The following is a 23,753-nucleotide window of genomic DNA, read 5'->3' as shown; positions in this document are numbered from 1 at the left end:
TGCAAACTCCACATGGACAGTGACCCAGAGCCGGGATCGAACCTGGGACCTCGGGGACCATGAGGCAACAATGTTAACCACTGTGCCACTGTGCTGCCCTAGGTTCTATATTAAATGGGTGAAAGTAATTAAGTTTTCACATGGTAGCATTGTATCAATTGACAGCCATGCAGATGATGATTTTGAAATATACAAGATCATAGGATAGGAGTAGACCATTCAGCCTGTCAAGCCATTCGATATGATCATGGCTGATAGGACACTTCAATGCTATTTACACCCACTACCTTTTTATTTTTTTATTTGTTCATGAGAAGTGAGCGTCACAGGCTGTTTATTGCCCAACCCTAATTGCCCTTGAGGGGGCAGTTAAGAGTCAACCACATGCTGTAGTCACCTGTAGGCCAGACCAGGTAAGGAAGAAGATTTCCTTCCCTAAAGGACATGAGTGAACTAGATGGTTTATATGACAATTGACAATGGTTGGTTTCAGGGTCCTCATTAGACTTATTTTAATTCCAGATTTTTTATTGAATTCAAATTATCACTCTCTGCAGTGGAAGGATCTCAACCTGGGTCCGCAGAGCATTACTCTGACTCTATGGTTTACTAGGCCAGTGACAATACCACTACACCCACCGCCCCCCTTTACGCTATTTAAATCAGAAATCTATCATCCCTGCTTTAAACATACACAATGGCTGAGCTTCCATTAATATAATCTTTATTGGCACAAGTAGGCTTACATTATACTACAAAGAAGTTGCTGTGAGAAGCCCCTAGTCGCCACATTCCGGGGTCTGTTTGGGATAGAGAATTGATTCACCAAACCTCTGTGTCAAGAAACCTCTCCTCATCTCGGTCCAAAGTGGCATCCCCCTTATTTTGAAATTGTGCCCCCTGGCTCTAGACGCCCCAACCAAGGAAACATCTTACCTGCATCTACTCTGTCAATTCCTTTACGTATTTTGTAGATTCAATGGATCACCACTCTCATTCTTCAAAACGCGAGAGAATATAGGCTTCGTTTGCCCAATCTCTCTTATAAAACAGTCCTGCCATCCCCAAACAAGTCTGGTGAACCTTCGGTTGCACTCCCTCTGTGGCAATAATATCCTTTTTAAGATAAGGGGACTGTTAGCACTGTTGTTCCCAGCACCAGGATCACGGGTTCGATTCCCGCTGTGGGTCGCTGTCTGTGCGGAGTCTACACTTCTTCCAGTGTCTGCGTGGGTTTCCTCCGGGTGCTCCGGTTTCGCCTCCCAAAAGTTCCGAAAGAGTGCTTGTTAGATGAATGGGCATTCTGAATTCTCCTCAATGTACCCGAACAGGCGCCGGAATGTGGCGACTAGAGGATTTTCACAGTAACTTCATTGCAGTGTTAATGTAAGTCTACTGTGGACAATAATGAGATTATTTTTTTTAAATTATTATTATAACCCGCACAAGACCTATTGGGTTGGAACAATTAGTCTCCTGTGAGCCTCGTTGAGTACAAGCTCCCCCACTGAGGGACAGGGAGCCCATGGACAGAGTATAGACATTGATACAAAAGTTGGCCAGACTTAGAACCATCCCCTCAGACCCGGCTGGGATCTGAAGAGTATTATACGTATTATTACTTGCAATAAACTAGTTCACTTTATCCAATTGCCGCGGACTCGTCTGTGAATCACTAAAGGGACCAAAATTGCACACACAACCCAGGTGTGGTTTGACCAAAGTTCCGATACAAGACTTCACTACTCCTGTATGCAAATACTCTTGCGATAAATGCTAACATTCCAATAACCTTCCTAATAGCTTGCTGCACCTGCATTTTAGCCTTCAGTGACTTATGGACGAGGACATCCAGGTCCCTTTGTACATCTACACTTTCCATACTTCTTCTAATTTTGTACCATTTATGAAATGCTGCTGCAGATCTGTTCCTTCTACCAAAATGAATACATCACATTGAAGGCATTGTTTAAGCTTTCTTTTGGGCTATTTGATCATTTTATAGAGTTGAGTGTCAAGCTGTTGATGTCCCATGCCTTAACACAACACATATTATTAAGTATTTTTGTACCACACAAAGTGTATTCTACTTGTGTTATTGAAAATCCCAATTGAGACATTAAAGAGTGCAAAATCCCAAATATTCTCACAGTGGGTAACTGTGATGATCGGAATACCTTGCCCCTTTAAGAGGCTTGTGATGATCGGAATACATTGCCCCCTTTAAGAGGCTTGGAACCCTGGGGGACTCCGCCTCTGGCTACGCCCCCTGGGAAACAGTACTTAAGATGAGACTCATTTTGCGAGCACACTTCTCATGGAGGCTGCCATTGTTCACCTGCTTATTAAAGCCTTTGATTACTGACCTAACTTTCGTGTCGTAATTGAGAGTGCCTCAATTTAATAAGCAGTGCACATCAAGATGGACAGTGGTCTGAAACCAGAGAAACTCAACCTGGATGGCAGAACGCCTGAAGCCTCGGAAATCTTTAAACATTGGCTCCGGTGTTTTGAGGATTATCTGGACTCCTCACCGTCTGATGTCGACAGCGCTCGCAAGCTGCGCTTCTTACATGGCCGGGTGAGCCACCGAATCTCCGCCATGATTGAAACCGCTACGACCTATGAGGCGGCGATCGAAATATTGAAGAAACGCTTCATAAAGACTACCAATGAGGTACATGCCAGGCATTTGCTCTCGACCTGCAGCCAGCGCTCCGGGGAAATGCTGGACGAGTTCGTGGAAAGACTCACCGCGCTCGCGAGGAACTGCGACCACAAAGCAGTGACGGCTGAAGAACACAGGGACTTACATATCCGCGACGCCCTTGTGTCTGGCATCAGGTCATCGTACATTCGGCAGCGGCTCCTAGAAGACGGGGCGAAGGATCTTCCAAGGCACGGTAACGCTCGGCTTTTCTCCTCGAACGGCCCACCGAACCTCCGTACGTACTCCACGGACCTTACGAATCCCTCTCGATCCCCTCCAGACTCGGCCACGCTACAGGCCTGTGCCACGCGTCGATCCACTCACTCCGGGGGCTCCCCATGCTATTTCTGTGGGCAAGGCCAACACCCACGTCAGCGTTGTCCGGCCCGATCCGCGACCTGCAACGACTGTGGGAAGAAAGGGCACTTCGCGAAAGTCTGCCTGGCTGGGCCCAAAGGCCACAAACAAAGTCTCACCGGGCCCAGAAATCAAGCTCCCGGCCTCACAGACCCTGCAACGCGGCTGCACTGCGGCCAGACACGCCCACTTCTGACGCGTCATCGACCTCGTGCGAGTCATGGGAGCGGCCATCTTGGCAGTGGCCATCTTCGAAACCCGACACGTGCGACCGGCGGCGGCGGCCATCTTGTGACTCCGGGCAGCCATTTTGTGAGTCCGACTCTGACGGCCCGCACCTAGGAGCGATCACGCTTGATCAATCACGGCCGAAACACCTGCGAAACTCGATGATGCGGGTGCGAATCAACGGCCAAGACACCCCCTGCCTGTTCGACTCCGGGAGCACGGAGAGCTTTATCCACCCAGACACGGTAAGGCGCTGCTCCCTGCGCACCCATCCCGCCTCCCAAACTATCGCCCTCGCCTCAGGGTCCCATTTGGTTCAAATCACGGGGTATTGTGTCGCTGACCTCACAATTCAAGGCGCGAAATACTCCCGTTTTAAACTGTACATTTTTCATCAACTCTGCGCCCCCCTGCTGCTTGGCCTCGACTTTCAGTGCAGCCACCGGAGCCTGACACTGAAGTTCGGCGGACCCCTGCCCCACTCAGTCTGCAGCCTGGCGACACTCAAAGTTGCGCCACCCCGCCTCTTCGCGAACCTCACTCCCGACTGTAAGCCCATCGCCACCAAGAGTCGCCGGTACAGTACCCAAGACTTGACTTTCATCAAGTCGGAGGTTCAGCGGCTACTAAAAGAGGGGGTCATAGAGGCCAGCAACAGCCCTTGGAGGGCGCAGGTATTAGTAGTCCGCTCCGGGGAAAAGCAACGCATGGTTGTGGATTATAGCCAGACAATAAACCGCTTCACACAACTCGATGCGTACCCACTTCCCCGAATAGCTGAAATGGTGACCCAAATTGCCCAGTATCGGGTATTCTCCACGGTTGACCTCAAATCGGCCTACCACCAACTCCCTATTCGCTCAGAGGACCGCCCCTACACGGCTTTTGAAGCAGCCGGTCGGCTGTTTCACTTCCTCAGGGTACCCTTTGGTGTTACAAACGGAGTCTCCGTTTTCCAGAGGGCGATGGATCAAATGGTGGACCAGTACGGCTTACGGACGACCTTCCCGTACTTGGACAACGTCACCATCTGCGGCCATGACCAGCAAGACCACGACGCAAACCTGAGGAAGTTCCTCCAGACTGCCCGGGCCCTCAACCTCACCTACAACAAAGAGAAATGCGTGTTCCACACAACCCGGCTCGCCATCCTCGGCTACGTCGTGGAGAACGGGGTCCTAGGCCCGGACCCCGACCGCATGCGTCCCCTTAAGGAACTTCCCCTCCCCCGTAGCCTCAAGGCACTCAAACGGTGCTTGGGGCTTTTCTCCTATTACGCCCAGTGGGTCCCCAGATATGGGGACAAAGCCTGGCCACTCATTAAGACCACGGTTTTTCCTCTGACGGATGAGGCCCAGTCGGCTTTCAACCGTATCAAGGCCGGCATCATCAAGGCCGCCATGCACGCGGTGGACGAAGCCATCCCCTTTCAAATAGAAAGCGATGCATCAGACGTCGCCCTGGCTGCTACCCTCAACCAAGCGGGCAGACCAGTAGCGTTCTTCTCCCGAACCCTCAACGCCTCGGAAATTCGACACTCTGCAGTCGAGAAGGAGGCACAAGCCATAGTGGAGGCCGTTGCGGACACTGGAGGCACTACCTAGCTGGTAGGAGGTTCACCCTCATCACCGACCAACGGTCGGTCGCCTTTATGTTCGATAACGCACAACGGGGCAAAATAAAGAACGACAAGATTCTGAGGTGGAGAATAGAGCTCTCCACCTATACGTACGATATTAAATACCTCTGCCACCCGGGGGTCACCCGGCTTGCCCACTTCATCAAGTCCCGCAACCTGCCCTACTCCACAGGGGAGGTCAAGACCATGACTAAGGCATGCCAGATCTGTGCAGAATGCAAACCGCAGTTCTATCGACCAGACAAAGGCCCGCCTGATAAAAGCTCTGGCCCTTTGAGCGACTAAGCGTGGACTTCAAAGGGCCTCTCCCGTCCAAAAACCGCAACATCTATTTCCTCACCGTCATCGATGAATTCTCCCCGCTTCCCTTTTGCTGTCCCCTGCCCCGATACTACCTCGACCTCCGTGATCAAGGCACTGCGCAGCATCTTCGCTCTGTTTGGTTTCCCCGCTTATATCCACAGCGACCGGGGTACATCGTTCATGAGCGATTGAGCTGCGTCGGTACCTGCTCAGCAAGGGCATCGCCTCGAGCAGGACGACGAGCTATAACCCGCGGGGAAACGGGCAAGTGGAGAGGGAGAACGCGACAGTTTGGAAGGCTGTCCTCCTAGCCCTACATTCAAGGAGTCTCCCTATCGCCCGCTGGCAGGAGGTCCCTACCCGATGCCCTGCACTCCATTAGGTCGCTCCTCTGTACGGCCACGAACGAGACCCTCACAATCGTTTGTTTGTCTTCCCCCAGGAAGTCCACCTCTGGAGTTCGCTTCCACCCTGGCTGACGACTCCGGGTCCAGGTCCTACTCCGGAGGCATGTGAGGAGCCATAAAACGGATCCCATAGTCGAGAGGGTCCACCTGCTGCACGCAAACCCTCGTTATGCCTACGCGAGCACCCCGATGGCAGGCAGGATACTGTATCCCTGCGAGACCTGGCACCCGCTGGCTCTCCCCACCGACTCCACCGATCCTCCCACCGACCCCCCCCCCCCTTCTACCGACGCTCCCGGCCCTACAGCCGAACGCCGACTTCGACAGCGCCCCCTCCATAGCGCCCCCTGTCCCCAGCCCGACACCGTACCACCCTAATCACTCCTGATACCCTCCCCCCTCTCCAAGGCGGACAAAGCTTCAGTCAACCGTGCTCCCGGAAGGACCACCATCGGAAACCGACCGCATCCACGGCGCCACCACCAGGAGCGGCGAAAGTCAGCACGGACTATCAGACCACCACAAAGACTGAACTTATAATTTTAAAACACTTCATCCCCGACGGACTATGTGTTTTTTTTAAAACAGGGGGGTGAATTGATGATCGGAATACCTTGCCCCTTTAAGAGGCTTGTGATGATCGGAATACATTGCCCCTTTAAGAGGCTTGGAACCCTGGGGGACTCCGCCTCTGGCTACGGCCCCCCTGGGAAACAGTACTTAAGATGAGACTCCATTTTGCGAGCACACTTCTCATGGAGGCTGCCATTGTTCACTGTTTATTAAAGCCTTTGATTACTGACCTAACTTTCGTGTCGTAATTGAGAGTGCCTCAGTAACGTAGTGTAGTACGCGGTGAGTGGGAAAGATATGTAAGAGCAAATTTGCTGGGAAATTATGATGGATGCAGGAGCTATAGAATAGTGATAACAGCATACTTCAGTTTTCCTAATGTTGAATAGACTGGGATAGTAATAGTGTAAAGGGCAGAGAGGAAGAGGAGTTTCTGAAATATGTTCAGGAGAATTTTCTTGATTAGTATATTTCTGGCCCAAGGAAGAAAGAGTTATTGCTGGATTTGCTTCTGGGGAATGAAATGGAGAAACTGGATCAAGTGTCAGTGAAGGAGGCAGCACGGTGGCTCAGTGGGTTCGCTCTGCTGCCTCATGGCGCCGAGGTTCCAGGTTCAATCCCGGCTCTGGGTCACTCTCCATGTGGAGTTTGCACATTCTCCCCGTGTTTGCGTGGGTTTCGCCCCCACAACCCAAAGATGTGCAGTCTAGGTGGATTGACCATGCTAAATTGCCCCTTAATTGGAAAAAAAATGAATTGGGTGCTCTAAATTCAAAAAAAAATGTCAGTGAAGGAACTATGTTAGAAAACAGTGATCCTAGAAGCCTAAGGTTAAGATTAGCTGTGGAAAAAGACGAGGAACAAACTAAAAGTAAAATATGTAATTGGAGGAGGCCCAATTTCAATTAGTTCACAACAGACGCTGTCTCAGGTAATTGGAATGAAAGGTTGGCAGACAAAACTGTAATAGAATAATTTAAAGAGAAGACGTTTTGGAAGCAGTCATAGTACATTCCTACAATGGGGAAAGAAGACACAAGCAAAGCAGAAATTCCTGGATGATAAAAGAAGATGGAAAGTAAGATGAAGCAGAAAAAAGGGAGCATATGAAACCTGTCAATTTGATTATATGTAAAAACCAAGCTGACTATAGAAAGTTCAGAGGGGAAGTGAGAAAAGAAATAAGAGCAGCAGAGTATGAGAAGAAACTGGCAGCTAACATCAAAGGGAATGTAATAATTAAAATATCTTAGGAGTGAGACTGATTAGGAACCAAAAACGGGATCTCTCCCTGGGGGCAGAGGGCATTTCTAAGGTACCAAATGAGTGAATTGGACCTGTCTGTGCCAAGGAAAGAGATGCTGCCAAAGTCATAGTGAAGGAGAAGGTAATTAAATACTGGATGGGCTGACAATTGATAAAGAGGAGGTTTTAGAATGACTGGGATCTCAAAGTTTTAAAAAAAATAAATTTAGAGTACCCAATTTTTTTTTTCCCAATTAAGGGGCAATTTAATGTGACCAATTAACCTACCCTGCACATCTTTGGGTTGTGGGGGTGAGACCCACGCAAACACGGAGAGAATGTGCAAACTCCACACGGACAGTGACCCAGGGCCGGGATTAAACTGGGTCCTCAGGACTGTGAAGTAGCAGTGCTAACCACTGTGCCATCCCCGGGAATCATAAAGTTGATAAGTCACCAGAACTGGATGGGGTGTATTTGAGGCTGCTGAGAGAAGTAAAGATGGAAATTGGACGGTGGGGCGGCACAGTGGTTGGCACTGCTGCCTCACAGCTCCAGGGACCCGGGTTCAATTCCAGCCTCAGGTGACTGTGTGGAGTTTGCACTTTTCTCCCGTTTCTGCATGGGTTTCCTCCGGGTGCTCCGGTTTCCTCCCACAGTCCAAAGATGTGCAGGTTAAGTGGATTGGCCATGCTAAATTTCCCTTAGTGTCCAAAAGGTAAGGTGCGGTTACTGCGTTACAGGAATAGGGTGGAGGCATGGACTTAAGTAGGGTGCTCTTTCTAGGGGCCGGTGCAGACTCGATGGGTCGAATGGCCTCCTTTTGCACTGTACATTCTGTAAAATTCTGCAGGTGTTGCCAAAAATGGGGAATTTAAAATGTTGGATCCTTCTTTAAATAAAGCAAGTATGGGCCAGTCAGTTTAACCTTGGTGATGGGAAACGATAATCTAGACATTTAGTCAAGATGCATTAATTCAGGAAAGCCAGCATGGATTTGGAAAAGGCGAATTGTGTTTAACTAACTTGATTTAAGATTTTGATGAGGTAGCAGAAAGAATTGATAGGAGAATCTGTGGCTGTGCTCCTTGACGAACACAAGGTTGAGAGGATATTTGATAGAGTTGTTCAAATTTATGAGTGGTCTCAACTGTGTAGATGGGGAGAAACTGTTTACTTCGGTGGAGGGTTCGGAAACCAGAGTACAGGTTGAGCATCCCTTCTCCGAAAATCCGAAAACAGAAATCCGCACTTTTTTTCGATGACCGACATGATGTCACGAGTCCCCAGGCAATGCGCAGGCCCCAATGTACCACACATGCGCAGATCCCAACACACCACACATGCGCAGTCAGCAATCTGCTGCACATGTGCAGTTCGCAACGTGCTGCACAAGCGCAGTTCACAACGCACCGCACATGCGCAGTTTGCAATGCGCCACACGTGCGAGTTCCCAGCGCACCACAGATGCACATTATATTCCAAAATCCAAAAATTTCCAAAATCCAATACGCACTCGGCCCCAGGCATTTTGGATAAGGGATGCTCAACCTGTATACAGATTGAAGGTGATTGGCAAGATGGCAGCAGATTTAATTGTGGTTTTCAAAGGGAATTGGGTAAGGACCTGAAGATTTTTTTTCAAAATGCAAGTTACAAAGAAAGGGTGTGGTGGGGTGGGCCTAGCTGTTGCAGAGAGCCAGCATGAACTTGATGAGCTAAGTGGACTCCTGTGCTGTAACCATTCTATAATCTTACAATTCCAATTTTACCTTAAAAAGAAGATGGGGAGGGGGGATGCTTCATGTCTCAGAAATCTGTTTCCCCAACTCCAATCTCTCCTTTTTCTGCAACTGCAGCCATGAGGTGTATGGGTGAATGAAGCATCCAAGAAGTCAGGTTTGAATTTTACATATAATGAGGCAGTGTGTTGTATCGTCATTCTGCTTTCGAAATTTAACTTATCTGCTGGGTTTCACAAGTATCAAGTATTCTGGTAGTTTTCTCAAGGTGAAGACTTGGTGAATTCATGAGTTAAGTGCCTTTACATCTACCTCCTGGACCTAGGTGCCTGCCTGAGAAGCCTTTTCAGCTTTGGGGCGGGATTCTCCGATAATCGTGCTAGGTGTTGACGCCGGAGCGTTTTATGATGGCGTCATCTGGCCGCTAGGAGCAGCGATCCTGGGCCGCACGGGACCAGCATGGCACTGGAGCGCTTCACGCAGCTCCAGCTGCCGATTCGGGTGCCAGCACGGGTCCGCGCATGCGCGTGGGTTGCCGTCTCTGCACCGGCCCCCGAGCAACATGGCGGAGACCTACAGGGGCCCAGCGCGGAGGAACATAGGCCCCCCCCCCCCGGAATTAGCCCGCCCTCCGATCGGTAGCCCCCGATCGTGGGCCTGTCCTCCGTGGAGGCCCCCCCCGGAGTCGGATCCTCCCCTCGCCCCCCACCAGGACGGCCCCCGCCAGCGAATGCCGAGGTCCCGCCGGGGTAGGACGACACGCGAATGACGCCGGCGGGCACGTGAGTGCGGATAATCGCCGGGGGGTGCAGTGTTGAGCGCCCCCCCGCAACCGGCGCCGCGCCGACTGCCTGGTGCCATTGGCAACGATGTCCTCTGATCGTCGGAAGAAGAGGAAATCGTGGCGGTCCTGTCCGTTGGAGCAGCGTCGCAGGGATTGGCGCGCCCCCCCCCCCCCCCCCCCCCCCACCCCCCGGCGACTCTCTGACCCGCCACGGGATCGGAGAATCTCCACCCCCACGGACTTCCTCACATCAATTAAAATTCCACAGCACGCAGAGGAATCGTGAAATACAGGCACATTCCTCAACAGCTCCACCTCCCCCCTGCCAACTTTCTGGCCAACCTACTTCCCTACTCCCTGCTGGTCAGGTCAGTAAAGGTTCTGACCATCTCATTTATAGGTTACAAATGCTATTTGGTTATTTCCTATAACCCACCACTTGAGTTGCATTGTGCTTGATCATAATATAAGTCCTTAAAATATACTACAACATATTTTATTTTATATTATTATAATATAGAGGGGAAGTCTTATGTTACTGCTCTGTGGAGAAAATGGACTTGTGTCGGCTTTAGAACAGGTGTTCCATCATGGATTCAAGTCCCCTCGTCTCTTCAAAAGTATTTTCATTTGGGACTTTATGGGTAAATATAATACTTATTGTTCATTTAAATGATTTATTTAGCAGCATATCATGATTTTATTTGAAATGATACATGAGACTGAATATAAGAGTATGTTGTGGTAACAATTAGTCATGGAATAATTCTGCACTAAGTTTTCAGAGGGAGACATTTGTCAGTTGGATTAATTTCAGTAGAAAGGAATTCAATGCTATTTCACATCCTTGTGCTTGTTCTCCCATTGGTTGATGCAATTTGTTTCAGTTTTGGCCATAGAGTATGATTTTACTGAAGGAAAGCCCGGGGGCCTGGCCACTCAGCCAGTATTTTTAAATATTTAAATTATGCACTTAGAAGGATAAATTAAAACAATCCAAATTAGGCATGAACATTAGGCAGGATATTCACCATTGGCTCAGGAATCGGGTTGAGCCATTTCCCGATGTTGTGTTCACATGTTCTGAATGAACACGCACACACATTTCATTCTCAACCCGGGGAGTCAGGCATTGTCTAAAGTCAGACTAAATTCTCCCAAGGTGGCTCGATTCTGTGAATGACTGTTAGGACCACTAGCCCTCACCTACCCGCATACCAACCCCCTCTATAGCCCACATGCATCCTCCAATGCCCACTTACCCAGTATCCACAATGGACAGTGAAATCCATAATAAGACTGTGAAATCTTTGAAATGCTAATTAATTAAAAATAAAACAGTCCAGCACCAGCTGAAAAAATGTTCCTCTTAGGAGCTCAGTCTAATATATAGCCATTCAAACTCCATTTGCTCATGAATCAGTCAAAACAAGCAGCCGTTTGACGACCTCTATGAAACGCTTTAATTCTATTAACTACTCATAGAACTGTCAATCAAACAAAACTCACTATCCCCTTCACAACACTGTCAACAACGCCTGCAAAGCTAAATTTATTAGTGAAGCTCAGGCAACTGTGCAAACAAGCTCTAGAGAGTTCAATACAGTGGTGCCTCTGAAGCTGTGTGATCAAATGGTTATCTGCTCATCTTTTTAAAGGCTCAGCAGACAGACTTTCAATCAAAGATGTCAGGCACCTGTTCAGCTATTTTAATGGATCAACCAATGCCTGGACTGTAAAATTCATGCGTGTCCAGATGATATGTTAATATCAGATTTGAATACTGTTTCCTGAAAAGGAGCAATTTATCTACTGGATAAAGTGCTCTAATGCATGGGAATACTTATAAAATAATGGTCAATTTAATGGTCACTTACCTTTAAAGACAGAACCTTATGATCAATCATTGCATTAAAAACACAATGAACTTGCTCAAAACTTAATTGTGACACCTTACCTGTCAATAGTACCCCATTTCAGCATTCGCGAGATGATATGTTTCATACGGGCTTCAAGAACCCACCTGCCTCTCTCAAGATATCAATCTCAGAGAAATTCAAAATTGAACAGGCATTTAAAATTGAACCTAATGGTACTTTGAGCATGCAAAGGGTTGCTATCCACCACAATTCCCAAGTTGATCCAAGTGACAGCTAATGGGAATCAGCCGCAACATTTAAAGTCCCCCACCTCCTCCATTTTGGAGTGCCTGATGAAGTTTGTCCCACATCAGGATGGCAAAATACGGCCCATTATTTGTGGCTAGTTAGCAGTTTACTTGCATAACAATAACGTGTAATCAGGGTTATGTGATTCACATTTTATTTTCTTCAGAAAAAGCCTATGTGTACTTTGAAAGCTTGGAACATATTGAATTTACCCAGGAAGAGAATTGGCAAACCAGGGCCAAGAATTTTTGTAAGTTTGTTGCTGCAATAAATGGTGCCCCCAGGAATATTGGAAAGGATGGGAAGTTTCAACTTCTGGTGTGTCTGGGAGCAAGGTAATAAAATTGCTTATTCTTTCTGTACAGGTAAAAACAAATTATTACTGAGGCCTACATGATCATGCCAGGAATTATTGGTTTAGTTGTTTTAAAACTAGCTGAATTATACTTTCATTTTGAGTTTATGGTGGGTGGTAAAATAATTAGTTTGGCTTTCACATACTGTTCAGTTGACTTATCCAATACTTCATGTCAGATGAGCAATCTGACTGCACAGAGGCAATGAAGGGGTTGAATGAAGTGGCAGAGAGACAGAACTAGGGTTAGCACCATGTCAAAAGCACACATATGGAAGTTGACACTACTTCTGTAGACAACATCGATGAGGAAAGTCTGTAATTAAGTAATATGGGGAAGGAGAGTGGTGCTTAGAGCCTCCAGAGGCAATATTGTGAGATAAGAAGGAAAGGAATTGCTAAAGATACTTTGGCAGAGATTCTGCGTCTGGGTTTGTTCCTGGCACAAATAGCTATGTGAGTGCAAAATCCTTCAAGAGGCCACAAAACACGATTCTCGCCAATGCGATCTCGTGATGCAATCATCCCCACCCCACCACCATTGACATAATGAAGTTCCTGCCCAGGAAGGACAGAACCTCATTTAAATACATCTAAATATCATTGGCTGGCTCTCCCACTGTACCGTCCCCCACATTTGGATTTTCCCCTTGCCGCATGACGTAACATCGGCGGGTTTTACAATCGGTCTGGAGCAACAGGAACCTGGTGAAGAGAGCACATCGGGGGAGTACAAGTATGTACCTTCTCCAAGGTGGAGAGGAACATGCCTTGGCAGTGCCCTGGCACTTCCCCTCCAAGTGCCAGGGGGTAGTGACAAGGATCAGTGCCGGGTGTGGCTTCATCTGGGGAGCTACAGGAGTGGGGTGGGCTTTGTTGGGTGAGGGGTGTATTCCCCGTGCACAATGGGGAAGGGGGTTCCCTGTGTGCACGGGCGCCGGCTTCACCGTGGGGAGGGGGGATCTATGGTTCTATTTTGTCTGCTGGAGATCAGGGCACCTTTTTAAAGCATGATATTGTGGGAACCCGTCCAGCAATTCTTTCTCTAGGTGCTGAAGAATAAATGAGACAGAACGGACGTGCAACCGGGGTGCTGCACACCACTTTTCTTGCCTGCCTGAACCAGCAATTAGAAGAAAAAATTGCAAATTCCACCCTTTAACTATAGTCAGATCGGCAATAGCTCAATCAAATAAAACAGAGCTGGACAATGAAGGATGGATGGACAGACAACAATGTAACAAGTTTACAGAATAAATGTATACATTTGCAGGAGTTGCTACTGATTCATTAACAAATGGATATGTGAGAAATGCTACTTATATTGAAATTCCCAACGGTAAATTCATGTACAAATGTTTAATGTGTGCACAATTTTAACCAGGTGTTTTCTTTAAAAAAAACTATTGAGCACTATTTAATTTTATTTGCATTAGCTTAGCACAGCCCCAAAGTGGCAAGATTAAAGCGAGCTTTAGGAAGTTTTGGGACTTTGTTCTTGTAAAAAACCAAGTGTTACAAAGAAACATTGTTTTGGGAGAGGAAAATCACTAACCAAGGTGCCTGCAATTTTTTGACATTAACTGCTTTGGTCAGACAACAGAGTTGCCCACTAGTTGTCCAAGTCTCCAAGAACCATTATATTAGTTGGAGAATAAGAGGTCTATAAAACATTTAAATTCCCTTTAGATATTTCACAAAGAATTATTCAAAACGTAAAACTATTTAAATGGTAGTACCATACTAATCTTGGGCGGGATTCTACGACCCCCCCCCCCCCCCCCCCCCCCCGGGGGTCGGAGAATCGCCGGGGGCCGGCGTGAATCCCGCCCCCGCTGTGTCCCGAAGTCTCCGACCGGTACAAAGTCGGCGATGCATCAATCCCGCTGCCCGCCTCGGAGAATGGCGGGGGCCGGTGGGAGGCTATGGGCCCATGTGCTGCCCGTATTCTCCCGGCCGGGACACCTATTTAACGGCGTCAACCAATGCTGATGGTTGACGCCGTTCAGCGTGGAGGTAGGTCACGGTGTTGGGGGTGGCCGCAGGAGAAGTGACGGCGTGGCCGCAGTCTGTGGGTGGGGGGAGAGGGGGGTGAGAGCGAGTGCCGGAGAGGGGGGGAGAGTGCCGGAGAGGGGGGGAGAGTGCGAGTGCCGGAGAGGGGGGGGGAAGAGTGCCGGAGAGGGGGGGGGGAAAGAGTGCCGGAGAGGGGGGGTGGGGAGAGTGCCGGAGAGGGGGGGGGAAGAGTGTGAGTGCCGGGGAGGGAGGGGAGAGTGCGAGTGCCGGAGAGGAGCATGCCGCAGAGGGGCAGGCGCCCAGGCTGGAGGGCCACCCGCCCGACAGGACGAGGAGGAGGAGGGGGAGCACGAAGAGGAGGAGCACGAGGAGAGGGTGGAGGACGTCATGGCGCCACAGCGATGGAGACGTCCGAGGAGGCCCCGTGTGTACCGACCCCGTTCGCCGTACCAAGACCTCACGGACCGGGAATGCAGAAGGGACTCCGGATGAGCCGTGAAACCGTGGCACACATCTACCACCTGCTGGCACACCTGGCACTGCGTGGCACTGGGGGAGGACACCCTCTCCCCGTGTCCGTCAAGGTTACGGACATCACACAGACATCGGTGCACCGGTGTTTCCGGGCAGTGACAGACGCCCTTTATGCCATTGCAGACCGCTACATCCGGTTCCCTGTGGACTGGGCACGCCAAGATGCCCGGGCCGTAGGCTTCTCTGCCGTGGCCGGTTTTCCCATGGTCCAGGGGGCGATCGATGGGATACACGTCGCTGTGCGGCCACCTGCAGATAACCGGGCTATGTTCACCAATAGGAAGGGGACGTATTCCATGAACATCCAGGTTTCTGCAACCACCGCATGATGATCCTGCACGTCTGCGCCCGGTACCGGGAAGTGTTCACGTCTCATACATGTTGTCGCGGTCTTACATCCCCGGCATGTTCGAGGGATGGCCACCCCCGGCTGAGGGGCTGGTTGCTGGGCGATAGGGGTTGCCGTGCGTATGCAGTGTCACGGCCGCATGCGTTGCAGTCGTGGGCTGATGACGCCTATACGGAGGCCACAGAGTGAAGCAGAGAACAGCTACAATGATGCCCCATGCAGCGACAAGGGGTGTGATAGAGAGGTGCTTGGGCTGCTGAAGATGCGTTTCAGGTGCTGGACATCTCTGGGATGGCCCTCCAGTACATCGCCAGATGGAGTCGGCCACATCATTGTGGGTGTGCTGTGTCCTGCATAACTTAGCCCAGCAGAGGGACGATGTGCTGCAGGCAGAGGAAGGGGGGAGTGGAGGAGCAGAGGAAGAGGCGCAGACCTCCCAGATGGGTGGAAATGGTCCTGGGCAGACGGGCTGGACATGGGCGGGTGGCCTGCCCACCGTTACGACTGGGCCAGCAGGCACAGGACAGGCTGATAGCCGCCGGTTCACGGACTATGCGGCATTCGATCGGCGAGTATCGGCCACATACCGCACACCATGTGCAAACATCCCCGACCAGCCCCTCACACCCACCCCCCCCCCGACCCACCCCAGCACCACACCCTGACCAGCCCCCCCAACCCACCCCAACACCCTGACACCCACCACCACCCCTCCATTGCACATCCACCTGTGGCAACGACGGGCCGGGCCTCACACCCCCGGATGCGGACTGGTGGAAGCATGTTTATTGCAGGCCAGTGAGGATGATGACGAACCCACACCTGCGATGGGCTCCTGGCTCTATGTCGTTACTGGACAATAGTCTGACCCATGGGCCACCAGTCAGTACCCACCATCCACCCGGGACCATTGCCCTAGCATATTCGGAGTCGTGACACTGCCAGCGCACGGCTCCCATCCTCTGCCCGGGGGGAGGGGGGGCACACTCACCTGGGGCCGACGTAAGACCACCCCTCATACACACACACACTTGGCGCTCATGTACATGACACCCCGCACGTTTCGGGCAGAACACAAAGCAGTTTTCTGTAGGTGTGAAAGTGATTTTAATTACAAACTGTCCATACACGAGCCCTAGCCCTAAAACTCGTCGTGTGCCCTTCACCACGTGCCAACTTACTCACGTGCCTAATTGTTTGCCTTACGAGCCCTTTGACTACGCCTCGGTGGTTCCCCAGATGGTACAGCAGAACTGGAGATTGGACTCCTGTGATTCACTGCCCTGTGACTCAGGATCCCTTTGCGGCCCGTTTCCTGGGGCGGGCCCGGCCTAGATGGGGCCAGGCTGTGGCTCGGGCGACTGGGATGGCGAGCTGCCCAGCCTGTCCTGCCCGCATGCCCACCAGTATGCCCTGGGACGGACAGTGGGGGGGGAGTCCAAGGTGCCCGCGGTGTTCCGGACCTCCCCTACAGGGGTACCGGGACGGGCCCCCAGCACCTCCCCCTCCCTCGAAGGGTGCCCGATGGCCCCCGGGCCCTCTACATGGGACGGTGGTGTGACGGACCGGCTGTCCTGGAGGCCCGTGCTGGTATCGACAAGGTTCTGCAGGGTTTGCACCATGGAGCTGAGGGAGTTGGCCATTCCTGTCTGTGTCTGGGTGACACCGGCCAGCACCTGGCAATGGCGCCGATGCCCTCAGCCATGGCTTGCTGAGACTGGGCCATGGCCTGCGGAGACTGGGACCTGGCGATGACGCCTCCTGCCATCTGCCGCTGGCTCTGCTCTTGGCTTCCTGTGAGAGGGAGCCATGTCCTGGGCCACACACGCCGCCCATCGACTGAACGCCCCAGGCCGCGCATACTCTGCTTGCCTCATGTCTGCACCGTCGACCCATTGCCTCCACATTGGGCCCACCCCGTGCGGTTTCGGCCTGGGTGCATGCATGACCGGCACCACTCCCAGCTCCTGGATGCGGGGTGGACTCCTCCACCTGCGTCTGCAGCCGCTGCAAGCCAGCCATCATCCTCTTCCTTCGTCCCAGGTTTGGTGGCTGCATCGGGTCTATGGGTGGGTGTGGTAACTGCCGGCCCCTCTGCTGCTCCTACCTCCACCTGCTGTACCGGTACGGCAGTGTTGTGCGCACCAGTGAGTGTACCAGAAGCCTCATCACTAAAGTGCCCAACCGAGGTGAGTGTCTCTGCGATGGTGGAGGGTGTTGGAGATAGCAGTGGTGTTGTGGCGTGCGCATCGTCAGACTCCAAGTCCATGGTCCCCTGGGGTGGCGCCTTGTCCCCATCGGTCCGCTGTGTGTCACTGTTCTGTCGTCCAGTCTCATGTGTGGCAGTGTCCTGGGCAGGGCTGTCCTGGGTAGGGCTGTCCTGGGTAGGGGTGTCCTGGGTAGGGCTATCCTGGGTAGGGGTTTCCTGGGTAAGGGTGTCCTGGGTAGGGCTGTCCTGGGTAGGGCTATCCTGGGTAGGGGTTTCCTGGGTAAGGGTGTCCTGGGTAGGGCTGTCCTGGGTAGGGGTGTCCTGGGTAGGCCTGTCCTGGGTAGGGGTGTCCTGGGTAGGGCTGTCCTGGGAAGGGCTGTCCTGACTCGGCTGCGACGGGGGCCTGTGGCTGCTCCCCTCACCGCTGAGTGTCACACGCCTACGTCGCCGCACCCGCACGAGACGGGGGCGTCGTCTCCGTGGTGCTCCAGGTCTCTCCCTCTCTCGTGGCCACCCTGGGGCATCTTGCAGGCAGTCGGCATCCGCGGGGACGGGTGCCTCGACGTTTGGTCCTGCAATACACAATACAGCATGCATGGTTAGACACACAGGCAGTGATCGGGGGATATGGGGGAGGGGGGATATGAGGGAGGGGGATATGGGGGAGGGGGGATATGGGGGAGGGGGAAGGGCCGTGGGTGGCTCACTTACTGGCGAGCCCCCGACCTCTGCATCGGCAACCTCCCGGTCCTCAGGTCCACCTGCCAGTTCCAGGGCCCTTCCCTCATGGACGGTGAGTGGTCTCTCATCAGCTGTGCCCCCTCCAGTCCTCTGATGCTCCCTGTTGTGTGCACGCTTCTCTTGTGAGGGGCGGGCGGGTAGGTGGCAGGGGTAAAGGGCAACAGTGTTAGACAGGTATATGACTGCACGACAGCGGTTGCGCGTATATTGGCAGAGGTCGCAGCACATTAGGGTTCAGGTTGGGTTAGCGTTAGGATTGGTTGCACGTGGGGGTGTGCCACACATCGGGGGAGGGGGGGGACACTCACCCTGGCTGCCCTGACGAGGTCGTTGATCTTCTTGTGGCACTGGGTGCCTTCCTCGGTGTCACAGCCACAGCGCTGACGGCCTCTGCCGCCTCCCTCTACAGGCGCCGGCTGAGGCGTGGGGCGACCCTGCGGCCATGTCCGGGGTACAGGACCTCCCTCCTCTCTTGTACTGCGTCCAGGAGTGCCTCGATGTCGCGCTCCTGGAACCTCGGGGCTACGTGGCGACCGGCCATCTTTGCGGATCTTCCGGGGGGGGGCGTCTTTTGTGCTGTGACGCCAAGCGGCGTTGATTACGCCGCGCGGCATCAAGTGACGCGCTGCGTCTAAGGCGGATGACGCCGTCGTGAATGGCGTCACGCTGCTGCTAGCCCATTCGGGCCCGGAGACTTCGTGACCTTTGTGGGGGCCCGACGCCGGAGTGATCCGCGCCGTTTTTGGCGCCGGGTCCCGGCCACCGCGCTGGTTTTCGGAGAATCCCGCCCCTTATCTCTTAGGCTGATCAAATGCATATATGTCACTTAGTTTCGTACAGGTATATGTAACAAAAACCTTCATTTCAACCACACTGAATGTATCTTTTTCATTCCTGCTTATACTAATCTGATACTTCATTTACAATCCCAATACTGTACTTTGATTTTTGCATTTGTACCTCATTCCCCCAATTGATTGAATGGATTGATCCATCTTTATGTATTTTTTTAATTTGCAGAGATCATCTCTTGCATCACTGGATTGCGCTGCTTGCTGACTGCCCCATCATCGCTCAGATGTATGAAGATATAGCTCTCATTAAAGACCACACCCTAGTTAACTCCTTAATTCGAGTGCTGCAAACCTTGCAGGAATTTAATATCACCCTCGAGACATCACTGGTCAAAGGAATTGATATTTAAAGCCAATCACCTGCATCCAACAGAAGAATTTGCAGGAATGGTGCATACATGACACAAATTGTGAAATTAAAATGAATGCAATATTGCAATTCAGCAACTTGTTTTGAAGTTGCAGGAACTATTTGCCATAAAGTATGTGCAGTGAGCCTTTTGAACCTGTACCTGAGGTCACTTCAGGCTATTCTAAAGTTTGAAAGAATGTGCATACACTCCGATTTTCCATGTTTACTGTCAACCGTTGGTAGGTTTGCTTGGTTTTACGGTAATGCGCAGTGATGTTCAAGAACAATGCTTGTTTCAAACTTGTTTTTCTAAAGAAAGTAAAAGTATTAAGTTTGTTTTACATTTCTGCAGATGGCCAATACTTGCACTGTTAACTAGCAGTTTGAATAGTGTCTGAATTTTAAAAAAATGTACATATAGCTAGTGCACTGAATTGTGCACAGCATTTACTTTGTAGCTGCTTCAAAAATGTACATATATACATATGTTGTAAGAATATATATATATGTGTGTGTGTGTGTGATATATAACATATAAACATACACATAGACAGTATTCTTGTAAATTTAATTGAAGAATAGGTAGTATTTTTTCAAATGTTGATGGTTTAAAGAAAAGAGACTGATATTGTACTAAGAAAATACACTCATTTGTATTTCTTTTGATAAAAACGATATCCATTTTTCCTCACCCTTTCTCGGTTCCTTTTCATTTGTCTTCTATAACTTAGTTGAGATTTGATTGCCCATAACTAAACATGTTCCCTTGACATTGAAGTTCCTATGAAGACTCCACGGGAAATATTACCTTTAAAATAATTTACTTATTGTGATTAAGGTTCAAGAATAAGAAGCGTCTAATTAGTCTGTGCCATAATCCCGATGAGCTTGTACCAAATTGGCACTTTTTTTACTGTGCCAATCTTCTTTTCATTGAAGCTCACTAAAGGATATTTCAGACCCTTTATGGAGACATGTCGCTGTTATTTTCACTTCGTTTGGAATAAAAAATCCTGGCATTTTCAAAATTAATGGAAAATAAATATGGCCAAGGATAAAAGTCAGCTGCCAATTCGTTATGCGTCTTTTCCATGCTCAAGGCATAGACCAATTTCATCCCCATAATGTATTGAAAAAGATTATACATTGATGACATAATTTTTGTGTGTGAAAGCAGGAATATTGATGATCAATGCATTAACTTCTACATCTTATTGTAGTGCCATCCATAGTCTAGGGAATAGAGGAACAAATTCCACCCAAACGGTTATCGTCTTTGCATTCAAGGTTACTTTTTTGGTTAGATTTTAACATTTAAGGACATGATAAATGTTTTTCTTTGTAGTTTTGTGTATCTCTTTACTCACATATTTAGATTTACCAGGCTGGATTCTCTGCTATCGGGATTCTCTGTTGCGCTGGCAGTCCGGGGGTTTCCCAACAGCGTGGGGGCAATGGAAAACCCTATTGGCCAGCTGGCATTAGGAGAATCCCGGGGGCGCACCATACTAGAAATCTGGTGCAGCGAGACGGAGAACCCGCCCACCTTTTCTTTATAATCAATATAAAAATATAGTAGAGAGGTTGCTGATGTTCGGGCCACCTTTTGTTTGACTGCAGTAGCCGTGATAGTGAGTGCCAGCTCCCTGTCACCTGAGGAAGGAGCAGTGCTCCGATAGCTAGTAATTCGAAACAAACCTGTTGGATTTTAACCTGGTGTTGTAAGACTTCTTACTGTGCTCACCCCAGTCCAACGCTGGCATCTCCACATCATGACTGTCTAAGAAGACAGGGCAACAATGCACGGTAGCAGAGTGGTTAGCACAATTGCTTCACAGCTCCAGGGTCCCAGGTTCGATTCCCGGCTGGGTCACTGTCTGTGCGGAATCTGCACGTTCTCCCCATGTGTGCGTGGGTTTCTTCCGGGTGCTCCGGTTTCCTCCCACAGTCCAAAGATGTGCAGGTTTGGTGGATTGGCCATGCTAAATTGCCCGTAGTGTTGGTTGAGTGGGTTACTGGGTTATGGGGATAGGGTGGTGTGGACTTGGGTAGGATGCTCTTTCCAAGAACCGGTGCAGACTCGATGGGCTGAATGGCCTCCTTCTGCACTGTAAATTCTATCTATCTATGAAAGAAGATGAAGACCTTCTTCCTGCAGCCAGGGTAAATCTGCCTCCTAATGTCTTCCATGCCCATGTGCGTGGGGTGTGACATTTCCCATGGATGGGGGGTGTGGGGGACCAACAATCTCACTTGGAGATTGGACCACCCTTCACATACCCATCTCTCATCCAACCACCTCATGGATTCCCAACACTTGCCATGGCACCCCTGCCCCCCCCCCCCCCCTTTCCCGTCTACTTCCAATGGTCCCCACAGAAAATAATCAGCTTTTCACATTCCAAGCATGCCTGCCTTCGTCACCATCTGACCCAGCAGGACTCCTGCCTACGCTCTCCCCATCTGTCTCATTGCAGGACAAACTCGAGCACAACCAACGAGGGCAGGTACAGCCTGTCAGAGACATGCCCGAGTTGAGAAGCCTAATGCCCTATGAGGAGAGAGTCCTTGAGCTGACAGACAAGGAGCAGGACTGTACCTGTGCAGAGAACGAGGTGGGCGCAGCAGATATAAGTGAGAATCCTCAAGACATGCAATCATGGTGCAATGCTCAAGTGAGTTAATTTTTTCCCATCATTCAACTTCTGTGATGCAGTAATGTGATCTCACTTCCCTTGCAGATTAATCAGTCGACCAGCCCAGGCCATCCCCACATTTTAAACCAACTTAAGACCTACTCACTCAGGATACACCAGCCTTCCTTGATTGTCTGGCCTTCCCAGTGAGACTGCAGCCGGGCGCCGATTAGTGCTGGTCCACCCAAATGTGGACCAGGTGGAATGGTACCTGGGGGTCTCCTGGGCCATCCAAGACCCCTGGGTGGTCAGGGTCAGTGCAGGGTGGCCCCAGCCCTCGCCTGGAATGCAGGCACCTTGGCACTGCCACCCTAGCACTGCCAAGGTGCCCAGGTGACACTGCCAAGCTGTCTGAAGCACTGCTAGGGTGGCACTGCCAAGTGTTGGGGTCCGAGGGAGGTCATGCCCATGAAAGGAGGGTGGAAGGGGGTTTAAAGGTTGGCGGTGTGCAGGGCAGGTAAGTAGGGGTCTCCGGGAAATTGCCTGGGGGTGTGGGGGGGGTGAGTCCCTTGAAGGGAGGGGCTGCTGTAGGGGGAATTGGAGGGGCATGAAGACGGGGCATGTCTTTCGGGTTTTGTGGGGGGAAACCGGAGCACCTGGAGGAAACCCATGCAGACACAGGGAGAACGTGCAGACTCAGCACAGACAGTGACCCAAGTGGGAATTGAACCTGGGACCCTGGAGCTGTGAAGCAATACGCTACCCAATGTGCTACCCTGAGATCCGATGGCTGCCCGATTTCTGAGCTCAGCTCCTCGGTGGGATGATGTGAAGTAGTGCCCATGTGCGTGGGGTGTGACATTGCCCATGGATGGGGGGTGTGGGGGACCAACAATCTCACTTGGAGATCGGACCACCCTTTCAAAATAATAATAATCTTTATTAGTGTCATGAGTAGGCTTACATTAACACTGCTATGAAATTACTGTGAAAATCCCCGAGTCGCCATATTCCGGAGCCTGTTCGAGTACACAGAGGGAGAGTTCAGAATGTCCAATTCACCTAACAGCATGTCTTTCGGGTCTTGTGGGGGGAAACCGGAGCACCTGGAGGAAACCCATGCAGACACAGGGAGAACATGCAGACTCAGCACAGACAGTGACCCAAGTGGGAATTGAACCTGGGACCCTGGAGCTGTGAAGCAATACGCTACCCAATGTGTTACCCTGAGATCCGATGGCTGCCCGATTTCTGAGTTCAGCTCCTCGGTGCTAAAGAAAATTCTAAGTATGGGCTAAACTGGTGAGAAACCCCACAGGGTCCAAAAAAGTGACAAAGTGTGATTGAATAGTGGTGAGAAACTCGCCGGCGGGAAACTATCTGGGAAACCCGACACAAATGAACTTAGAAATTTTTTGGGAGAATCACTCCCTACGTCTTCCCCATCTTCCACACTGATGACGCGGTAAAGACGTGCCACTGCTGGCATGGGCATGCTCACTTGGCTAAATCGCTGGCTTTTAAAGCAGACCAAGCAGGCCAGCAGCACGGTTC

General features: G+C 50.8%; 1 protein-coding gene and 1 pseudogene across 1 annotated transcript in view; both read left to right on the top strand.

Moving 5' to 3' along the window:
• Positions 1–20,254, top strand: part of LOC119971886 (DENN domain-containing protein 5A-like) — a 387,311-nt gene extending 367,057 nt beyond the window's left edge. Inside the window, 3 exon segments of the mRNA XM_038808165.1 lie at positions 10,509–10,632; positions 12,323–12,491; positions 19,378–20,254. Coding sequence (XP_038664093.1) covers positions 10,509–10,632; positions 12,323–12,491; positions 19,378–19,561 — 477 coding nt within the window. The 3' untranslated portion in view covers positions 19,562–20,254.
• A 1,834-nt stretch (positions 20,255–22,088) lies between these two features.
• Positions 22,089–23,753, top strand: part of LOC119970957 — a 57,448-nt pseudogene continuing 55,783 nt past the window's right edge.

This window comes from Scyliorhinus canicula, chromosome 9 (assembly GCF_902713615.1).
Source record: "Scyliorhinus canicula chromosome 9, sScyCan1.1, whole genome shotgun sequence".
Lineage (NCBI taxonomy): Eukaryota > Metazoa > Chordata > Chondrichthyes > Carcharhiniformes > Scyliorhinidae > Scyliorhinus > Scyliorhinus canicula.
This window is presented reverse-complemented; position numbering and strand designations above follow the sequence as displayed.